The 23,904-nt window shown below is 36.1% G+C and overlaps 1 protein-coding gene and 1 long non-coding RNA gene across 2 annotated transcripts in view; one reads left to right on the top strand and one right to left on the bottom strand.

The window, feature by feature from the left end:
• LOC115436737 (xenotropic and polytropic retrovirus receptor 1 homolog) overlaps positions 1-8,247 on the bottom strand; it is a 51,706-nt gene extending 43,459 nt beyond the window's left edge. The window contains exon 1 of the mRNA XM_030159658.1: positions 7,798-8,247. Coding sequence (XP_030015518.1) covers positions 7,798-7,866 — 69 coding nt within the window. The 5' untranslated portion in view covers positions 7,867-8,247. The remainder of the gene's footprint in view (positions 1-7,797) is intronic.
• Positions 1,778-23,904, top strand: part of LOC115436739 (uncharacterized) — a 26,113-nt gene continuing 3,986 nt past the window's right edge. Inside the window, exons 1-3 of the long non-coding RNA XR_003937867.1 lie at positions 1,778-1,789; positions 8,383-8,385; positions 20,414-20,422. This is a non-coding gene — a long non-coding RNA (uncharacterized LOC115436739). The remainder of the gene's footprint in view (positions 1,790-8,382; positions 8,386-20,413; positions 20,423-23,904) is intronic.

Raw genomic sequence — 23,904 nt, 5'->3', positions numbered from 1 at the left:
CCAGCTCCTGTTTTTTTAGTCAGTCGAGGACTGTGTTGAGTCATACATATGGCCATCAGGCATTTATCCTCTTACATTTCCTGTGGATGCTTGGAATCTGTCAAGTTAAATAAAGCTGCTTTCTGTCACAATTTTTATTGGGAAAAGAATCCGGTCAGTCAACAAAGTCTTAGTCTGATCTGTTTCAGAACCACTCTCAAATCTCACAGACTTATAAAAGGGTGTGTACTGTTTTAATGTCAATATTCAGGTTTGGCAAAGCCAGGGCCAGTGTGAAAACAAAGACTCTGGTTCAGCACACACATGATGGAACATGTCAATTTATTATCTAACCGTCCTGCTAAGTGTCTGACCCAAACACAGCTGGCACAGGAAAACATGACATGCATGAAGCAGCCCTGGTCAGCATGGGTCTGCAAACCTCCCTGGTCCTGGGTCCCACATCTTTACAAAGCTAAAACTAACCAGACCCAGGGCCAGATTTACAGCTGGGTGGAACAACAAGCTACATCTGGTCTGAGTCCAAACACTGCAACAGGGGGACGAAACCCTGTCCAAGTGATACATCTGGGGAAATAACCAACAGAAAAATGTCAAAGGAAAAGGCCATTATCAAACCTAGTCTGTTTAGGACTTGGATCGGGGTTGTTTCACTGCTTCAAATGGGTGATATCAGTGATTAATTAACCTTTTAATGGCTTATTTATTAAATACCAAAATGGAAAAGGTTGACTTTAACCACTGCATTAATCAAGGCACACAGTAAATAAAGAAGAATCTACTGTGGTAACATTTTCCACAAGCACACAGAACTGAATGCAACACAGCATGTTCAGAGTTGATGCACATTTAATCATGTGGTTGATGGCTCCATTATCAAATGATATGATCATCTTTTTACAAGGAAGGCAGACAGCATGTGAGGGTTTGTTCTATAACTCTATACATTTGTTTTGTGCCTTCATGACAGTTTGCACTTAATGCATTTAAGTGAAACTATACGAAATTCCAAACAATTTTCATTGTGTTATTGATTACATGTCTATGACTGTTGCCACTGTTTTATTACCCCAACGTATGTGGATGTGAATAACACACAAGTAAAGACGAAAACAAAACTAAGACCAACTGACCCTTTTGACAGATAAAGAGCTTCAGTACGAAGTAAATTTGCATAAATTTGACAATTAGCTTTAGATATAGTGGTTTCTGCAGGTTTGAGGAGGCCAGATTTATGACTTTTTAAAAGGCATTTTTGGTCAAATTTAAGGCCTTACATTCACACAAACAGCAGTACAACGGGCCTCACAGTTATGGCCTTAACCATATTCCAATCCAGCTAACGTTCCATTTCCATTTCTCCATGACTAATGTTTCTGCTACTGACTTTCAAGTTGCTGAAGCTCATACCTGAACCCCTCCACCCATGAATGATTGTTGGTGGCTTCACTCATTCCCATCCAAAATGACTTTTTAAGAAACTGTGGACACCATGGTATCACCGGTGACTACAGGGAATGTTCTCACATGGTTTTTGGTGATACACTGTGATTCACTTTGAAAATTAATGACATGTATCCCAATTTGGACAGAACACATAAATTATAATTGTGTTTGTCTGGGACCAAGACACAGGACAATTCAGTTAACGAATATTTGTAAGAATTGCCAGCAGTCAAATATCAACAGGATTTGGATTTAAGGAGGTGAGCTGTTGCTGGTGAAACTCAACAGGGCTGCTGAGGCTGCTCGACAGTGCAGGAAAAGACTTTAAAGTTTTAATATGACTGTGCAGCAATAGGAGCACAGAAGTAAAACAATACATCAAGCGAAGAGGAGACTTACAGCCAGCACACTCGACCCCTCCTCACTTTAAAACAATCAAATTAAGACAAAAAATGTCCTTTCATTTGCATTCCAGATGTCATACTGTTTCAGGTTTTGGTGTGTGGTCACATACTGGGTGACACCAGCTGAGTAAATGCACTGCAGTCACACTGTGCTGTACCAATAAGCAGCTATGCAGAGGACAGCGATGACTTATGAGAATACTGCAAAGAACTGCTGTCACCAAACAATGCAGAGGGGCTGCTCTCAGGTACAGAGAGAGAGAGGAACGCTGGAAACAGAAACATGATCGCTGCATTCCAGACTCCAGACACATCTGTCCTCACAGCACAGAAACATTGTGGGACTTTACACCTCTGTATGCAACCTTATAGCTTATTTAGACGCATATCGAAATAGTCTGTACCAACAAATGATCTCATAAAGACGGCCAAAAGATCATATGACAATGTCATTCATCAGAATTAGTGTATACTCAAAACTACATGACTGATGGTGGATCTTTAAATGATGATACATTAATAATAGTTTGTGCAGGAGATAGCTGATTAAACAGCCAATATTGCTGAAATTAAACTAGGGCTGCACAATTAATCGTTAAAAGATTATGATCTCGATTCACACATGTATGCGATCTCATTTCTAAACACGGACGATTCTCAAGCATTTTATTTCATGGGCTGTATTACAAACAAATGCCCACAAATGAAGATCCGCCGCCAGATCCAAGTGCCTTTTCACTTTCACTTCTTTGACTTCTGCACTATTCCGAGGATAAGTCAGCCTTTAACCAAAAATCAAAAGTCTTGCCCTCTCTAAAAATTTTATGTTCAAAAAATTCCATTGTGCCAGCTGGGAAGTTTTTTTGCACTGCAACCTTTCACAGATCAGCTGACGTCTCTTAGCAACTGTGACCATAAGTGACCAGACTACTGGCGGAGTGATATGAAAGATGCATATCTGAGGTAAAAGAACCCTTTTATTAATTTATTTTTTTACTTTACTTTTATTTTATTTTTTAATTTATTTTTTTGTTATTTTATCTATTTATTTTATTTATTTTAATTTATCTATTTTTTATTTATTTTCATTTTTCTTGACAGCGGTGCAATAAACATTTTGTGAAAAAAAATCATGCCAGAGAATCGTGATCTCAATTCCAAGCAAAAAAATCATGATTCACATTTTTCCAGAATCGCACAGCCCTAAATTAAACTGTATCTGAATATATTTGGCAAACTAGGTAATGCCTAATACTACCTATTCCCTCATTTTAAGTTATTTTACTACCGATACTTGTTAAATATCTTACCACTGATGATTAATCAATTTATCTCTACTCAAAACAAGCCATGGATTTCTCTATTTGCACAATTAAAACACAATATTAGCTGCTACTCTTCTTACTTCTAACAACTCCTTCCAACCTGTTCTGTTGTTTACTTGGCAGATACTGGACATTGACAGAGCAGGGCAGAATATGTGGAATAGGAAGGTCATCTGTTTCATGTGCTTTTACCTGCTGATGTCGGCTGGACTTATAGAAACCATAAAGAACTGCCCTTCTATCCCTTTTCTCTCCCTCTCTTAGTCTGGCCTCTTTCATCCATCTCATCCTTTCTTTGTTCGGTTTGTTGTACCAGACATCATCCTTCGCACCATATTTTCACTGCAGACACGACTGATTACTCACCTATTCCCACGCCACACTATGCAGTTATTAATTTGAGTAAATTTTTGGTTGGCATTTCTGCATGCGGCCTCCTTTCTTGTTGCCAGCCCTATAGGTCATTATTTGTCTTTAAAATAAATATTAATTCCTGGATGGAGAGTTATTATGAGTTATAATCTGCAGCGAACAGTAATTTAATAAGAAAAAAATAACACTAGAAATTCAGACATTCTGCTTAACAACCACATCCCAGCATGTGACATTTCAATTTCTGACACTTGACACTGGTCTTGAATCTTCTGCTGACATTCGGCACTCGGGAATGACAGGACTGGAAAAATATTTATGGCTTGAGTTGACTGCTTTTAACAGTCTAAAGCTGAAAAAATGAGCACTTCAGCGCAACATTTGCCATACTTTTGTCATAATTTGTTGACTTCTGAAACACTGTTTTTTGTTTTACACTATTTACATGTTATTTGTCTGATCAGAAAAGAATAGATTAAGCTATAAAGCCCAAATGAGTTGATGATGTAAGTGTGGATCTACATTATTAAACAGTCTATCAAGATATCATGATGGTTGAAATCCACAACAACTTAAATGATACAAAATGGTCGACTGTGGATATTGTAAAATTACCCACCACCATCTGACAGTGTGATATGCATGATCACAATGCATTAAGTATTCTTTTATCATATTTCTTCTTGTTAACTGTGTGGTTCATAGTCCTAATTAACTCTAATGTGGAGGTAGGGTGGAGTTCCCACATACAGCTGGGTTTTGTATAAATTAGAGTTAAGGTTGATAAGATAATCTTTTATTAGTTACAGCAGCAAAGAACTGGACATAATAGTAACAAAGATAAAAATATAAAGTGCAAGATATAATAAAAAGAGTTGTAGATTAAACACAAGGTTAATCAACCTCTCATATAATCATTGAGTATTTTTCTTAGATACTAATAATATTTGGTAGCAGGAATTTTATCTTTACCCCTAAAAAATCCTATCAATATAGTCAAATAATTCAGCTAAAATGCAGTTTCTCAGCTTTTCACCAGCATCAGATATGACCCATTAGAATGTTCAAAGGCTCTGTGATATGAATATGGAGATGCCATCATCTGCACCACTGACTCACAGATAAAACTCAAGAATTATGAAAAATGACAGTAGATGCAGACGCTCGTTTATACGTTCAATTAATGATAGATTTTGCTATCAAAAAAGTATTTTTTTTCTTCAATTTAGTCAGTTTAGATATAATAACCTTTTACTCCATGCTTTGATGAACATCTACATGGTCAGTGAATTAAATTTAGGAAAATTCTTAATTTTTGCAGAAAAATACAAAAGGCTGAGGATAATAAAACTACAAATATTGTTAAACCACACAAGAAAGGTTGAATGTAGAGAAAAAATAATCTTTTGGAAGTTGCCACAGAAATAGATTTCATGTCTTTAATGGTTAAAAGTGCACACTCTCTCTTTAGCAGAAATCTAAAACTAACAAAAATGAAAACTAACATGCTTATGCTAGCAGTGGCCAATTAATATTAACACTAAAACTTGGCCACTGCTATTTGCAAATGGACCAAAGATCACACGTGCAGAAAAAGACTGGTCTAAGATCACTTTGCAATCATTAGTGAACTAACAGTGGGGAGACTTTTAAGATAAAGGTTTGATTGCCGATCTTGCTCAGGTCAGTAAGATAGAAAAGTGCACCTCCAGTTATTTTTCAAGCAAAAGAAAAAGTCAATAAATCATTGGTGTCTGCATTTCGATGGTAGCTCTTACTCCCCATCCTCTCTATGATAGTCACCAAATATCTTTCGGTCTCTGAGAATCAACAAGAGTGTTAATCAGCAACTTCTTAACATTTTACACAATTTACAAAACAACAATAATAACCTTCAGATGCAGCTCTAATATCAAAAGTCTCTCAGTTAAACCTGTTTACACATCCTTAAAATATATAAACAAATTAACTGCAGTTCAAACTCAGGTCATGCAGTACTTGTACTGTTACATCAGTTATAATAATGAAAGTGTAACAACAAGATTCATCCTAATTCGGAGTGATAGCAGATCAGGCAGGCAGAGTGCATCTGTAATTCTACAGTAAATGGTTTACAGATAACAATAAATGTAAAATATGCTTCTGTAAGCAGATAAGCAGAGTCTAAATTGCGCTTCTTATCTTCTTGAAGTAGCAATACTTTTAGTCATTAGTAATTTGATATTCAATGATCTAGATTTATCTATTTATTATATTTGTTATGTTGAATTATAAGTTAAGCTCAAAGGTTCTGCACTGTCTAATTAAGTGAAATATTGTCCATTTCTAACAGTGTTAGTTTAGTTTGTGGAGCAGGGAAGATTAACTGGCTCGGCCTGAGGAAAATCTGCAATAACATTCAATTACATTTTACTTATATAACAAATAATCGCAAACAGAAGATGATGGAAGGTGGGACTTCATCCTTCAGTCGTGCATGCTAAGAGTGAATGCATGGGGCAGAAGAATACTATTATTTTACTTATTCATCACATTCCAGGCAAATTTTGATGTAAAAAAATAACCCTTCATTACAACATATCAGAGTGAATGTAAATATATTTTGATATAATGAACAAATACTATCAGTGATATTACAACTTATTTGTTGATAGCTGATGTCAGTCAACCAGGCCAATACTAACTCATTAACCCTTTCATGCATGAATTATGAGAACCTTAATCAACATTTATTTCCTGAGTGTTTTTATTCCTCTCTAGGCATGAAAAAAACAATGCGACTGAAAATTTTCTTATGAACCTATTTTTCATGAAGTTCCAAAAATGTCTGCTTGATACCGTGCGTTTAATTTTTGAAGCAAAAAAACATGGATTTACTGATATATCGTGTGAAATCTATGAAATAAAAACATTTTTAATGCTGCTACTCTGCTGTTTTCTCACATTTTAACAAACTCAAATACTAGTCATTACTCACTTCATGGAAATAATATGCAAAAAAACCCCAACTTTTTTTGTTTAAAAAAAAACAGTTAATTGCAGTTTAGTAACAATAACAAGCAATTGATTTTTTTTTTTTTTTTTTAGTTTCGTTTATTTCGAATATGCAACAAGACAAAGTAATCTCACTTAGTCTTTAGAAATAAAACAGTTAGTAAGAGGTCATGGAAGAAAACAAAAAAACAAAACTTATACACATACATGACTTAATTTGCACATTTGAAAAGGAGTGGGAGGAAGTCTAATTTATTTAATCCCTACCCTTTCAACACTCAAACATGTTAGTGCAGATCAGGTTTATCTAGAACAGCAAAGTTCCACTAATGGTATGAATCACAGTGGCTGGGATGGTGCAAAAGTGTCCACTGTGTTGGCTGATATGAAACTAAAACAACAAAACCCTTGAATATACAAGAGAACAGCTGGAAAGGGTTAATGTTCAATGATATATCTATCCATCTCTCTTATAAACTTCACCGTTCACTTCCATTCTGCAAGTCAAACTGTGTGTATACTGCAAAGGGGACCAAGTGGATCTAAACCATGCCAGCAAAATGTCCAACACTGCATAACAGACCACTAATTTATGCAAGTTTTCTCATTAAGTTATCACCTGTTTGTATTTTGGCACAAATGCAAAAGGATTCTTGAATGATTTTAATATTTGTTTACACTGTAAACCCTGCGTAAGAAATCAAGATAACATCTTAATGGCATTCTTAAACGGCATTAATGGCTCAAAGGTTGCATGCTGAGCTGTCAGCACCTCTCTTCACCCAGTGACCCCGTCAGTTAGTTCACCCTGATGATGTTCAAACAGCAATACGACTGAGAGCTGCCTCAGCATTTCAGCATAGACACAGGGGTTAAACAGGCGCAAAGATTAACCAGTTCAATAAATGATAGCTCAGAAAGATACCCTTTGTCTGCAAAACATGACATGGCAGTGTGTGAGGACGGACAGCAGCACACCAAGCTGTTAACCTGCAGAGCAACAAAACAAACCTAGCTTATCTAGTTTGCTAGCTAACACTGACTGCTAGATTTGCGGGCGTAAAAATGAAGCAGTTCCCTCTTCCTGTTGTGTAACAAAAGCACTGTTGGGACCCACAAGAAAGACATATGGATTTCTAACACACAGAAAAGACATTAATATAAAGAGAATACACATTTGCCTGACGCAAAGCCTGACTAGTTAGCCGGTTAGCTAGTCAGTAGCACAGTGCAGGTTTACTGTAGAGCTAACTTACCTCATACTGAATGTACTGTTTTCGCCACTCCGGGGTGATGTGAGCGGAGAGATGCTCTGTAAATTTCATTTTTATAGTTTTTATAAAATGTACCCTCCCTTGCTTTTTTCACAGCCAAGACCTGGCAGGTTCGGTTTAACAGCGGGAGATTTCACCGACTCTCATCCGAAGATTACGATCGGGCGCTCGGTCAAAGACAGAGATGCCCTTTTTGTCTCTTCACGGTAACCTAGCTAACTACCGGCACATACTTCTGCCGTTTTTACAGCCAGGCGACGAGCTGACAGTGGTCTACATCTTATCTAAAGGAAAACATGTGAATTTGGTGTTATCTTCAGCGCCAGACACGCAAGAATAGCTCTTAATTGCTGGTAAACAGGCTCAGGATGTTGTCGCTAGCTGGCTCTGGCTATCGGCTCCCTCCTCTCTCTCCACTGTTCACATCTACCTCTCTCCACCTCCAGTCTCCCGCTGCCTTCACGGGCTGTGGGAAATATTAACATATCTGTCTTCAGAACGCGTGAACATGTTTGAAGTGGGTGTGACAACGGTGTCATTCCTGGAAAAAAAACATGGACCAATCAGGACGTGAAAACTGGTAGTTGTTAGATAAGAACAATAGACTTTATTTGCCATTTGCACAGATATATAGTTGTATAGGCGCATTGGCATTCTTGTGCGTTTCCCTGAGTCAAAAAAGGAGCTCAGTAAGGTTATGACAAGAACAGACAGATACCAAAACATAAACACAGTTAAAACATACAGACAAAAAACAGTTATTGCACATACAGCTCAGATACACATTTGTAAAGCGGAGTATTATAAAAAAAAAAAAGAGTAATAGTAATAAAAAAAAAATAAGAGTCATAAAAAATAAGAGTCCTGAGAGGTAACAAACAAGTTATTGCACATTTGAATTAAAAGTACTGAGTGGTAGAAGCAGGTTATTGCACATTCAATAAGATACTGGGAGGTAGAGTAGGTTATTACACATTCAGTTAAGAGCCTGGTATTTGTTAAGTGTTAAGTGTCTGTGACTGTGGGGGATTCGGGTCCTGGGGTACTTCCTATCCACCTTAATGTCCTGTGCTACTAGTCTGACTGTGGCTGGGAAGATAAAGGTGGGATTTAAAAAAATGCAAAGGAAGGGTGGAGCTAAAGGCAATGGTGGAGGAAAACACTGTATAATAATAAAACACTTAAAAGTGTGTGTTTTATCAGCAAAATGTGTTTATGTAAAGGCCAAATGGGCAGTGTTTTACTAGCTTATATGTTGCATTAATGTTTATTTTTCATTTTACTAATGTAACCAACCATAGTACTTCCATCTGCATTTACACTAGCGGAAAAAACTTTTCAGACAACCTTCAAATTTTACACAATCTCAAACGAAATATTTGCCAAAAAATATTTTTTGTGTTTCAAAAGGTGTGGCTGCATCAGACAGACACAAACAAATGCAAATGAGTCTTTGTTTATTGTTAACAAGGAAAAACTAGACGCACTCTGAGAGTGCAGACCTCCGCCAAGGCAGATCAGTGGACCCCTGTGCCCCCACCCACCCACCCCCGATCACCACCAAAATTTAATCATTTGTTCCTTGTGCCAGTTTCAACATTTCCTGAAATTTTCTTCCAAATCCGTCCATAACTTTTTGAGTTATCTAGCACACAGACAGACAGACAGACAGACAGACAGACAAACCAACGCCAACAAAAACATAACCTCCTGGGCGGAGGTAATAACAAAACTAAATTCTTGACAGTTTGAACATGTCATGCCCTGCATCTGTTTCATTATCTTGCTGAAACATCCAGTTTTGACATCAGTGGAACAGAGCATGTGCAGAAGAGAGCAGGTGGGTTTGGAGAATGGAACAAAACAATGATGTAAGAGCCTTTCTTAATGCAATATATCATAAATGCATGGGGTGTCCAAAAACCATTTCCACCACTGTATGCTCATAGCAGGCATCTGGGTATTATTTTCATAACACCTCCACATATATATTATGTCCGTAGCACTTCCATCTGTATATTACTTTCATATCCACCTTTTTACACGTTTATAGGACTGCCTTATTATGTACATAACATATATTCTGCACTTGCAGCTTGTATAACTTCTTGCTGGATGATAACTGCATTTTGTTGCCTTGTACTTCTACATGTGTAGTTACAATAATGCTGAACAGAATAGAATAGAATAGAATAGAATAGAATAGAATAGAATAGAATAGAATAGAATAGAATAGAATAGAATAATTATTTGGTTTGATTATTATCCAGATTGGCTTCTAAGCCTTAGCACTGAGACACTCTTAGGTTTTAAATCTGTGGTCTTTTCTATCACTGTGTGTTGTGTCTTATTGTTTTATGCACTTTTATAGTATTTGATTAAACTGTTATCTTATAATTTGATCATGCTTTTAGATGTTGTAAAGTGCTGTATAAATAAACTTTGATTGATTGATTGATTCTGTAACAATAGGACATTTTATAAACTATTGGTATTAATGAAAGTTGATGCCAATAGTGACAAATTAATTGTAATGGGTTTTAATTGCATTTTTTTCCCCCAAATCTGCTTTTTAGCTACTATATAATCCATCATATTTACATCTGTTGGTGTTACAATACAGGTGTTTATTAATGTGCACTGTGCCTACTAAATGAATTAATAATAACAACTTAACTAGATTTTATGTCAGTTTTATATTCAGTCCTATACTTATTGATTAATTATTTTGAGTTTAATGTTCAGTGCTTAAAAGTTACTCATTTAAGTCTTGATTTAGATGTTCAGTTAAACAGTTATCTACCACATAATGTAGTTTATGACAAGCATAACAAATTTAGGTTGTCAAAATGTTTATGGGGGGGGTGATATGAGCCACTTAATGAGTTCTCTGGTTTTCTCTGCCTCCAATTTATATTATTTATCCTTTACTTATTGCATCGACATTTAGAATCCATATCCATCTATGTACATCATCTACATCACCAGTAGATCTTTAAATTGGATCGTTTTAATGCTGTTTCTTCTAATGAGTCCACAGCTTAAGTATCAGTGCACAAACTTCCTTATTCCTAATTCTCCCAGAGACACTTGAAGGCGCCACGTCTGACGTCGACTGACACCTTTGGGAGAAGATGACGTAGATGTGGTTGGTTTTTTTGTGTGTGGGGGAGAAATTCAGGTGCAAGCTTTCTATTTAATTTCTTCTGTGCTCGACTGAGTGAGAATGAAAACATAAGACCCCAAAACAAAGATAAACAGGAAAAGAAGAATTAAGTTTGATTATTCTGCTTTGTTTTGATGTTAGATGTGAAAATCTGCTCTATCATATTGCTTTAACCTTTTCACCAAGATTTCCAGGCTTACATAAAATCCTTTGTGTATTATCTTATGTTTGTTCTGGATATTGTTGGCACTTTTTATATGTCTTACAAAACCCTGCTGCTCTAGTTCCTGTCTCTTAGACTGGGTGTTGTATTCACAGCCATGTGTTCTCTGACCCCACACTGAAAATATGACCTATAACCAATGCTTTTATTGGCTAATAAATATTTTATGACCTCTGTCACTAAAGGGAACAGTTTCATATAAAAATACAAGGCTGTAACTCCTTCTTCAGCTACAACTGCCATTATTAAAAATAACTGTGGTGAACAACACTGACCATGGAATTTAACAGTAAATTCCCATATTCTAATCCTTTACTTCCCATTACATTATTATGATTAAACTGAGTCATAAAATGTCTTCACAGCAAACAGAGATAACACGAGGTAATAAAACTGTGCATAACCTTCTACAACCGTCAATTCCCAAACTTAGGGTCAGGACCCAAAATGGGTTTTAGAGCTGTTTTTATTTAGTACTCACCAATTAGCAAAGCAAAATCAATGACAGTAATGTGACACATCAATTCATTTTCCTAATTAAAAAAGAATGAAAAGCACAATATTGATTCTAATAACAATGAGCTGGTAAAAATGATAATTGGAATATATCATTCTGAAAAATACAAAATTATATTATCTCTTTACAAACATTTAATGAGGAAGAGAGGTTTGAACACTTTGGATGTGAAACAGAAATGGGAAAAAGACAGAGGAATATGTTTCTCAGAGGAAGAATGGATCAGTATCTGGAGAACTCAACAGTCAACCACTTCTTCAAGAACATGGAGGGAACACTGCTGGAAAAATATAATTCAGTTTTTCACAAGTCCTAAAATTACAGCTAAATTTGTGTCCACAGTTCAACCTTGTTGGAGAGAATGTGGAGATGTCAGTGTAAATCATGCACATGTCTTTTGGTTTTGTCCTAAACTTGCATCATTCTGGGATCATGTATATTCAACAGTTGTTAAGATATTGGGTTATACAATTCCTAAAACAGGTTTGGTGATGTATTTTGGATGGATTATTGGTAATAATGTAAGAAAAAATGATAGATATTTGTTTAAAATACGATTATCAGCCTGTAAAAAGGCTACTGTCAAAAAATGGTGCAGATTAGAACCACCTACAACTAACAACTGGATACAAACTGTGAATGGAATATTTGAGATGGAGATTCTGACCCATAGACTGAAACTGAAGAGCAGAGTTAGGATAAATGGAAGAAATGGACAATTTTCCCTTCAACGTCACACTACTAAAAATAATTGTTAGTCATAAGGTTTATTATAGTCAATGTATCCCATACATCCCCCATGTTTGTCTTGTTTTGTAATGTACATAAAATAAACAATAAAAAAAAGAAAAAAAAAAAAAAGAAGAAGAAGAATGAAAAGTTCATAATAAAGACAGATATGTAAAAGACATCCCAAGAAGAGGAGGGATAAGACAAAACAGAGGTACAAGGTAAAAATGATGTAAAAGTTACAAAAGATGCAACAAGAGAATAACAACATAAATGACAGTTATTACACAACAGGAGCAACAAGAGGAAACGGACACAACAAGGTGACACTGTTGTAACTAAGCTGTATTACATGTCAGTTTGGATGTTAGCATTACCTTGTCATTTGTGACTGATAATATATTTCATTCAACATTATTTTGATGATAGAGTCGATGAAAATCTTGACAATAGGGTAATTTTTGATGTGTTCTTGGAAATATAATTTCCTTGTTGACGTAAGATTGACTTTTTGGCTAATAATAATCAGATCAAATCAGATTCAGATTTCTTTGTTGTCATTCAGACATTACATCAGAGATGCATTGCAGAACAAACTTACAGTGCATTTTGGCCACGATAAAAACAATTAGATCAAAACACCAGAAGAAGAAAGAAGAAAAAGAAGAAGACAAAGAAAAAGTTCTTTCCATCAATGGGCTGCACAACAAATAGAATATAAAACTATAACCACAACTAAAATAAAAACAGTTGAATAAAACAAGTGTCTTTTTGCTTCTCTCTTGTCAAATGAAATCAGAACATTTGTGTCTTATTATTTTGTTGTTGCTTCTTACCATCATATTTGTTCAGTTTAATTTTTTTTATGTAAAGTGTTTTGTATTATAAAATTATATCGTTTTTACAGTGTGTTTAGACTTAAAAAAAAAAACATCTTGTACTTTCTCAGGCCACTTATTCTGGTTAACCTCCTGAGCTCGCCAACATATGTAAGCGTGATAGAACACATTTCAGTGTTGCAATGGATGACTTTGACAATTTAAGTGTAACAATTTGACAGCATGAGCACAGATTAACTGGAAAAAATCCTAACTTATATAGTATATTTTTAACATAAGCATGGCAGTGTAATGGCAAGATGTTTTTGCTGTTAAAATGAATAGTCCAACTACACATTGTGAGATCCAAAAAAAAAAAAGATGTCTACGTCTTATGGTCCCTTAACGCCTCTGCCATTGGTTCATCCTTGTTTTTGAGGTCAGTCCCTGTCTGAGCCTCTTGTGCCACCTAGAGGTCACCTCAATGCCATCCACAGAAGAACACAAGTGGATTTACTGATCTGCAGTGTCCAGAGGGTTACATGTAAAATGTATATGACTACAGATTACAGATACATGCCCTTCAATCTATTATGTCATGTCTTCTGATAGATTACCCACATACTTTGGATTTCTATTTCCATAGCATAAAACCAATGACAGAAGATGAAAATAGAACTGTGTGAATTTACAGTTATTTTCTTTTCAAGTGTACAAAGATTGGATTAGATATTTAACAATTAGTAACCAGCATGATACAGATATAAATCAATCAGCCATGACATTCTGACAGGCAAAGAGGTATTAATTTTGAATATTTCATTCCAAAGGGACCTGTCAGTGGGTGGGATATCTTAGGCACCAAGAGAACATTTAGTCCTTGAAGTTGATGTGTTTGAAAAATGTTCAACAGTATGGATCTGAGTAACTTTGACAAAGGAGGAATAGTGATGGTCAACTCACTGGGTCAGAGCATCTCCAGGTCTTTGTTGTTCATTCCCAGTTTAAAGTGGCTGGAACCTACCAAAAGTATCTAAAGAACAACAACCAGATCTCAACCAATCGAGCATCTATGGGATCAGAACATTATTACCACCTGTCTAATATTGTGTAGGTTCCACTTTTTCCACAAAAACAGCTCTGACCCGAGGCCTAAACTCCACCAGACCTCTGAAGGTCTGCTGTGGTATCTGGACCAAGATGTTAGCAGCAGATCCCTTAAGTCCCAGGAGTGGAGTTCCATAGATCGGGTTTATTTGTCCACAGATAGTCAATTGTCCTGAGATTGGGATATCCTTCTTTAGTCCATTTTTGGTTGGTACTAACCACTGCAGAACAGGAACACCCAACCAGACCTCCAGTTGTGGAGATGCTCTGACCCAGTCTTCACCGTTATAATACGGACCTGGTCAAAGTCACTCAGCACAATGAACAATGTACAATAAAACTAGAAAAGCACTTGGAGAGCACAGACCTCTGCCAAGGCAGATCAGTGCCCCCCCCCCCCCGATCAACACCAAAATTTAATCATTTGTTCCTTGTGCCAGTATCAACATTTCCTGAAATTTTCATCCAAATCCATCCATAACTTTTTGAGTTATCTTGCACACAGACAGACAGACAGACAGACAGACAGACAAACCAACACCAGCAAAAACAGAATCTTCTTGGCGGAAGTAATTCTTGCTGTGCAGAATGCTAAGTATATAAATACAAGTACAAAAAGATGGAACAAGGTAGATAAATTAGTGCAGAAATACACAGTGCAAATGTAAATGGTGCAGTTCTGTCTGTATCAGTGAAAATACTAGAATAGCACTCGGAGAACGCAGACCTCCACCAAGGCAGATCAGTGCCCCACCCCCACCCCCGCTCATCACCAAAATGTAATCATTTGTTCCTTGTGCCACTATCAGCATTTCCTGAAATTTTCATTCAAATCCGTCCATAACTTCTTTGAGTCATCTTGCACACAGACAGACAGACAAACATAACCTCCTTGGTGGAGTTAATGAACACACAAGTGGTTGTAATCTCCTGTTAGCTGTTTAAGAGTCGGATGGCATAGGGAAAGAAAGAGTTCCTTGGTCTTATGGTCTTGCATTTCACACTTCTGTCCCTCCAGTCTGAGAGTAGAAGTGTGAACATTCCGTGCTGGGGGTGGGTGGGGTTCTTGATACTGGAGGCAGTGGTCCTGTGGACTCAGAGGGGGCAGATGCTCTACAGAGAGGGCAGTGGAATCCTGGAGATCTTCACAGCTGTTTTCGCCACTTTCTGCAGTTTTTGGTCCAGTTGTGCTGCCATACCATCTGGTCAAGATGTTCTCAACAATGCAGAAGGGTCAAGTCACGCACCTGTTGACTTTGAATCAAAAAATTAGAATTGAGATAATGATTTCAAACTTTTTGTAGCTCAGTAGTATAACATCTTAAGTTTCTAAATCCATTAAAATTTTTTGCCAAAAAAGGATTTTCAAGAAAATTACGGAACTTTTTTATACAAACTAAATTCAGTCTCTCGGAAAGTTCTCTAAGAATGAATAATAACACAACTTATCACTGCTATAATTTGAAATCTCAATCATATATTTCTGTTTTCAATATAGTTTTATGACCTTTTATACATCCTTTTATCATTATAAAAATCATTTTGTCTGAAAAATTGGTGCAGCTCTGCAGAAGTTGCTGAGGATCTTAGGCAACATGCCAGACTTCCTCAGCCTCCTCAGGTAGCGCAGATGCCACCGTGCCCTTGTAGCCTCTTTAGCCCAGTTGCCCTCAGTTCTGTCTGTGTTGCCATGGTAATGCTATGTGACACTTGTAACAATATACACATTCTATACACCCCTGTGACTACAATAATATCCGCTAAAAGTTCAACAAGACCAACTGTCAGACCCCATAACGCAATCCAAACAAGAAGCACTTAAATGGGCAAATATCTAAAAGAAGCAGACAGACAAACAGTCCAAGACTGTATGTCATGAATAATTTAATAAAGCAACAGACAAAACTTTAACCAGATCCAACAGTACAAGCATTATTTCTCTACTGCTAAAACTCACTGAAGGAGACAAAGAAGAGCAAAAAGAAAAGTTGCATTATGATAGCCGTGATTAGGAAATTTGTCTTACCTTTACCGTTTTCTGTTTTCTTTTCTTCACTGGTTTATATATCAATGAAGCTTGTGCTATTAGCTACTTTGTTATGAGTTACAGTAACCCTTTCATGCATGAATTATGAGAGCGTTATTATGAGAGTGTTTTCATTCCTCCAGGCATTAAGAAACAAAGTGATTTAATTTATTTTATGAACCTATTTTAGACTTAAACTTAGACAGACTTTATTGTCATTCAGATGTACAAGTGTATACAGAATAAAAGGTTGTTGCATTTGCTCGCAACAGTATAAAATAATAGAATAAAAATAGAGAATATAGACAGTAAAAATGTAAGATGTGCACACAGTGGAATATAGGCTGTGCAAAAGGCAAAAAAAAAAACCCCAAAAAAACAGTGCATTGTTCATGGAGTTCCAATCAGAAGGAGTGGACTCACAGCATCAGAATGAACACAAATGAAGGAAAAAATGAACAAAATGCACAAAAATGAAGAAAATTAAATGAACTCAAATAAAGAAAATAGTGAACAAAATGCACAAAAATTAAGAAAATACAGAAATTAAATCAACACAAATGAAGGAAATAATGAACAGAATGCACAAAAATGAAGAAAATACAGAAATTAAATGAACACAAATGAAGGAAATAATGAACTAAATGCACAAAAATGAAGAAAATATCAAATAAAATGAACACAAAGGAAGGAAATTAATGAACAAAATGCACAAAAATGAAGAAAATATAAATAATGAACAAAATTAAGAAAAATGAATATAAAAACACAATGAAGAAAAATTAAGAAAATAATGAAGAAAATGAAGAAAAATTAAGAAAATATAAAAACAAAATGAAGAAAAATGAATATAAAACAAAATGAAGAAAAATGAATATAAAACAAAATGAAGAAAAATGAAGAAAATAATGAACAAAATGGGGGGGGGGGGTGGATCTTTCTTGGCGGAGGTCTGCGCTCTCCGAGTGCTTTTCTTCTTTTCTTGTTTTATGTTTTGATGCTCTCTGTAGCTCTATAATATAACCCTGAATGTAATCAGTATTTTGATTCGAATTTGACCACATTTAATGAAAAGGTTTCAGCGGTGTGGAAGCTGTTGTGTTTTGTAAACAGACGGGCTGCTGCCAAGTCCCAGCAGAGAAAATCACAATCACATTTCACACTTTAAAAATATATCACCCCGGCTGCAGTTGCCTCATCATTTCTTATATAATATGTAATTCAAAAATGTTTTCAGGCTGATTCTGAAGGATTAAAATTACATTCACCACGCATATCCATGAGACTTAAAATACATTTGAGCATGTAACTGGATCAATAGGTGGAAAAACAATGCCAGATTACATAATCTCTGTGTGCTTGTGTGGGTTTGTGTGCATGTGAGAGACCATAAAACGATATTAAAGTGGATTTTGTTACGGAACCCAAACATTTGCAGAGCGTGGTTCATGCAGTGTGACCTGCAGCCTGTGGAAACATCCAGAGAGCGAGCAGTACTAAATGTAGAGCAATCATTACTGAGGATTAACAGCCAACTCCACACTCAGATTAGACTGGCTTGCCTTTTATAACACAGGGATGTAAACAAGGTGCTGTCTGCTGTTTGTACTCCAGATGAAGAACAAAACAACACAAACTGTTGTACATCATGTGACATTACAGACAGCATTTGGGCCTCTATAATGCAACTAAACACCAATGAAACTCAACTATATCCACATGAAGTACTCAGACACCACAGCAGTAATTATTCATCATCAGACACTCAGTGGATCGATGTTTTCAGACCATATACATGCTGTCATTCCTTACATCATCACTATCTTATTTAGTTGTGGTTATTTTTCATCAGCTTCAGAAGCCTTCCAGATCCTTTCCATCAGCATTTTATGGCACAAGACAGAGGATGGGGGGAAAAAACAAATAAAAGTGATCACTCAACTGAAACAAGTGTTCAGAGAACGCAAACCTCCGCCAAGCACCCCGAACGGTGTGCATGTGTGGATCGACTACTTCTGTTTAAATTCAACAGTTTCCAGGTTGTTCCATAGAGGCAGAAAAAGTTGCAGCTTGGTACCAGTCATGTGTCTGTCAAGTTATATTAAATTCTAATCAATATTTGTTGAGTTCTAATTTTAAATGTGTGGTAAATGGGATTTTCAATGTTCAATGTAAATGTCCACAGTGTCCACATTCCACAGTGGATGTGGACAGTTTTGTGCCAGATACAAGAGATTGTTCTAAGCTACAGGGGGCTCAAACTGGAGGATAATTGGAGTTGTTTTGAATTATTTTTAATAAATTTTCGAAAATTGCTCAATGATGACAGATAGGAAAATGTGAGATTTTGTGACCTTGCTGTGACCTTGAACTTTGGCCTACTTGACCCCAAATTTAATGGGTTGGTCCCAGGGCCTAGGCCTATCTATGGGGAAGAGTTGGGAAAGATGGTTGGAATAGTTTTCCCGTAAAGTTGCTAACAAACAAACAGATAAACCACATATATGTGAGATTGCATTAAAAAATAGGCTTACAAATGGAATAATGTTAAAATACAAACAGAGACATTTACACCACTGTGGAAAAGTCTTAGGCCACCTTTATCTTCTTTGTTTTAGCAGGGTTTGTATAAGTTCACACATTTGTTTCTCAGTATTTATTAAGACACAGCAAGAAAACAAGAAAAGCACTCGGAGAGCACAGACTTCTGCCAAGACAGATCTGCACCCCCCCTGGTCACACCTCTGGTCTAAAGTGTGCTACAAGTTATTAAGATATCTTTGAAAATACCAAATACTAGATATAAAACATAAGTATAAGGCCATCTGTGCAAACCTAAAGTTGAAGGTGTTCGAAAACTGTGCACTTGGGTGCAAATACAATAGTGTGCAGTGCAGTACAAATACAGAATTCTATTAATCCCAGGGGAAGTTTAATCAGTTTAACTGTATATATGCTGTATAACATTGTAGAAAGACATCATACTAAGTTTAGCACATCATTTTACAGATATACAAAATTAACCCTTTCATGCATGAATTATGAGAACCACAATCAAGATTTTTTTTTTTCCCTGAGTGTTTTTTTATTCCTCTTTCAGCATGAAAAAAACACAACAAAAAACAATTTGAATAAATTTTTTTTATGAACCTATTTTTCATGGAGTTACAAAAATGTCCATTCAGCTGGACACCATGTGTTTAATTTTAGAAGCAAAGAAACATGTATTTACTAATATGCTGTGTGTGAACAATGAAATAAAAACATTTTAAAAGCTGCTAATCTGATGTTTTCTTACATTTTAGTATACCCTAACACTAGTTATTACTCACTTCATGGAGATAATGTGCAAAATAAATAAATAAAAACAATTAGAATTTTTTTTTTTTTTTACATTCAAACATGTTAGTACAGATCAGGTTTATCTAGAACAGCAAAGTTACACTAATGGTCTGAATGTCAGTGAATGGGATGATGCATAAGTGTCCACTGTGTTGGCTGATATGGGACTAAAACAATAAAACCCATGAATATACAAGAGTACACCTGTGAACAGCTGTCCACTGGAGTGACCACTATGCATGAAAGGGTTAATGCTCTGGTGCTGGATGTTTCTAATGTGGTTAAATATATCTTTACTTTAGGTACTTAAGTTTTTGGTTGATATTATTTTCATTAATAGCATAATACTGGACCAACAGGAAAAAAGAGACTCCTGTTTGGACATTCTAATGATGCAAATTAGACCTGAAACAGAAATACTAGAAATCATCAGTCTGTTCGGTGAAGGCTCATGTGTCCAACAGCACCAACAATACATGATGTACGTTAGTGAAAACTACATAGCACCATACGGGTCAGTTTTTAGATATGACAAGTAGAAGTGGATAGAGTTCAAATGGTCCTCCTCCATAAGCTGCATTCACCTATAAACCCTCTTGGATTCCTTATAGAATGTCACAAATCTGAAAACAGGCTATTTTTTATTGAGCTCAGGAAAAGTCGACCTTAGAGATGTTATGTGTGTGTTATAGAAACCCTGCAAAAATAGGATGATCCTATAGAATATGATGCATTGCTGTAGAAAAAAAAATGAAGTTTGTCGATACAGTAGATGAAAGAGCTCAGTCCACAGTAGTAAAATCAATGCGACCATATTGTACAAAACAGTTAAATATTGACAAAGACCATTTTATTGCACAGCAACCACTTTTACTTTTCAAACTTTGTGTACATTTTAATGAAAATATTTCAACTTTTACATGCAGTGGAGCATTTTCACAGTGTGGTATTGGTATTTTGGCTTTAGGATCTGAATACAACTTTCACCACTGATGTGTGGTCAAATAAATGTTTAAAGTTATGTATAATTTGAATAATTTGAATGCAGTGTCATTAACCCTTTCATGCATACTGGTCACTCCAGTGGACAGTTCTTCTCCACCTCTTCTCTTATATATTAATGGGTTTTGTTGTTTTAGTTCCATATCAGCCAACACAGCGGAAGCTTATGCACCATCCCATAATACACTGTAATTCATACCATTACTGTAACTTTGCAGATCAGGTTGGTAACCCTGATCTGCAGTAACATGTGTTAAATCAATTGCTAATTGTTATTAGACTGTAATCAACAATTTTCTTAATCAAAAAGGTTTTTTTTTTTGCATATTGTCTGCATGAAGTGAGTAATAACTAGTATTAGAGTATGTTAAAATGTGAGAAAACATCAGATTAGCTGCATGAAAAATGTTTTTATTTCATAGTTTTCATGCAGTTTATCACTTTCTGATGACAGGTTTTAAATACATGTGTTTTTTGCTTCAAAAATTGGTGTCCAGCCGAGTGGACACTTGTCTAACTCCATGAGAAATAGGTTCATAAAAAAATTTCAATCTCTTTGTTTTTTTCATGCCTAAAGAGGAATAAAAACACTCAGGAAAAAAACTCAACTAAGGTTCTCATAATTCATGCATGAAAGGGTTAAGTGTATTCATTCAAGTGAAAGACAAAATAAACAGCTGCAGTAGAAGGTATTTATTTAATAAAACCATAAACAACTATGATTCTATTCAATCTCATGACATTCAGAAGCAGAAAAATACCCACTAAACCCTGACAAATTACACAGGTTAATCACTTTTCCTCATTAGACAGTACCTGATGGAGTACAGGTCACAGATGGGTCATAAAAATGAAAGATGCTATGACGCAGTGATTTATTTTTCGAGGTGATCTCCATTTATTCCTGTTCACAAAGAAAGGACCTTAACATCAATAATGTGCTCCTGCAGCTCCTCTCACACAGGGGAACTGAGGGCAAAATCACATAATACCACAGAAGAAGAAATGAGAGGCTTTGAATCAACTGAATACACAGAAATAAGAGGTTTTAGATGTCTGGACAGTCAGATAAAACATTCAGACTGACTAAAATGAATTAGATAATAGAATATGTGAAAGAAGGAAGCATTGAAAATAGGGAATTGTACAGAAAGAAAACAGACTCTAATTATTTTTGTGGTAATGCCAGTGCTGTTCATTATTAAAGGCATCACATATTGGAAATAAAGTGTTTTACTGGACAATAACCTGCAGCAGAAAGGACATGTGTGCACGCAACAGTCCTTCAGTTTGAATTTCAATACATATACAGACCTTTAAGTTTGTATTTCTTCAGATCTACATTTTTATTTTTATCTTGTGTGCTTCATGTGCAGTTCATATTCTATTTCACTACCAGTTGCAGGTACAAAAATCTTTTCCTATCCTATCAGGAAAGCAGCAGACAGTCTGAGATAAATGCACAGACACATACACACACATACAGCAGCTTTTCTCCCCTCCACATTTCATTCATTCTGCAGCAACGGCGCTCCTCTTTTGGCATTCACCGCGTGCCTTAATTGACTGATTTTAAATCAAGGTCCACTGTGAACACTGAGAGAGGAAGCCAAGACATTAAAAGTGCTGAGGTAAGTCTGGTGACTGTACACACTGAGGATCCAAAAGCCAGCATTTAAGTGCATGAGCTCATTGTCCGTTTGGATATTTGAGGTGTGCAGCTGCAGTGCTTCTCTGTTGTGTCTTTTCCCCACATTAATATCACATTTAAAGACATAAACATGAGAAAATCAAAGACGCTCCACTGTCTCTTTTATGAATAACTCCAAAAATGCACTTCCTCTATGCCAACATTTAAAGGTCACACCAATACATCCTTATCCCCCTCCTTTTTTAGTCCATAATTTACAACATCTATCAACTGTTTACACTTCCCTGCTCTAATAATCAGTACTCAGTATTGCTTGTTGTGCACAGACAAAGATAATACTCCATTTCTCTTTTCCATGACATGTCAAGGACACATCAAGAAGGCAGCCATTACAGAATGGATCCGGGCTGCAGGGATCTGAATGAGGCTAAGGCCAGATTGATCACCATAGTGTAAACAAAAGGAACTTGGTGCATTAGATTTGCATTATTGAGGTGATAAAGACGTCTTTTACGCATCAAAATGTGGAAAAAATAGCGTTGTGGAAGGAAAAAACCTTCTTGTTTTGGGGCCAAATAATGAAACACTCTGATTTTCATTAAGAACAAAAGCAACTACAACAGCCTTACGTGATAAAATAACCTCATGGAAATAAATAGATTAACATATTAGTGCTGTTTAAGGGAAAGCCTGGAGGATCACAGAAAAAGGACGCACCGCAGTACTATAAACACATTGTCCTTGCTGGAATATTAGACTTATAATAAAATACTCACCTACATATCATTATGTAACAATACCATCTCATTAAACACAATATTAAAATGCAAAAATATGACAATGACCCTCTTTGAGTATTATATAATTTTTCCATCAGGCTTTCAAACCCCTCCCGTCATTCAGTGGAGGAGAATATTACAGTATGTAGGCCGGGCCATGCAGCATTAGCCTATATGCTCCAACATGGCCTAAAAACACCGCATTCTGCAGAAAAAAAAATACACAATATTCAGCTAAAGACAAAGGAATTTACTCTATGCAGTCTAAATATACTCCTGGTCATTAAAAAAAAAAAACGCACGGATCGTCATATTTTACGCGCAGACGCAGGTTCTTATGATACAACATCGACTCAAATAACATGTATGAACTGAATACATCTAAAAAAAAAAAAAAAAAAAAAAAAAAGAAAGAAAGCGTCGACATCTGCAGTGAAACAAGGAGATGCTGGTCTCTTCGTCGCATTATCTCCTCCAGGATCCATCCACATCCTCCCTCTCCTCTTCTCTCCTCCAGCGCTTTCAGGCAGGACAAAAAATATTTCAGATGGAGAAAAAAAAAAAAAAAAAGCCTAAATAAACGTCCCTCTCGGCAATTTCTTTACGCTCTCCTCTTCCAGCTCCCTGCATGTGAAAAATGATCTTTGTTAATTGGTTTTAATATTCGAGACGGATTCGTTAAATGAGAGCAAAAGTGTTTGGATTCATCCTCCCGGACGGTGCGGACGG

This window comes from Sphaeramia orbicularis, chromosome 17, assembly GCF_902148855.1.
Source record: "Sphaeramia orbicularis chromosome 17, fSphaOr1.1, whole genome shotgun sequence".
Lineage (NCBI taxonomy): Eukaryota > Metazoa > Chordata > Actinopteri > Kurtiformes > Apogonidae > Sphaeramia > Sphaeramia orbicularis.
This window is presented reverse-complemented; position numbering and strand designations above follow the sequence as displayed.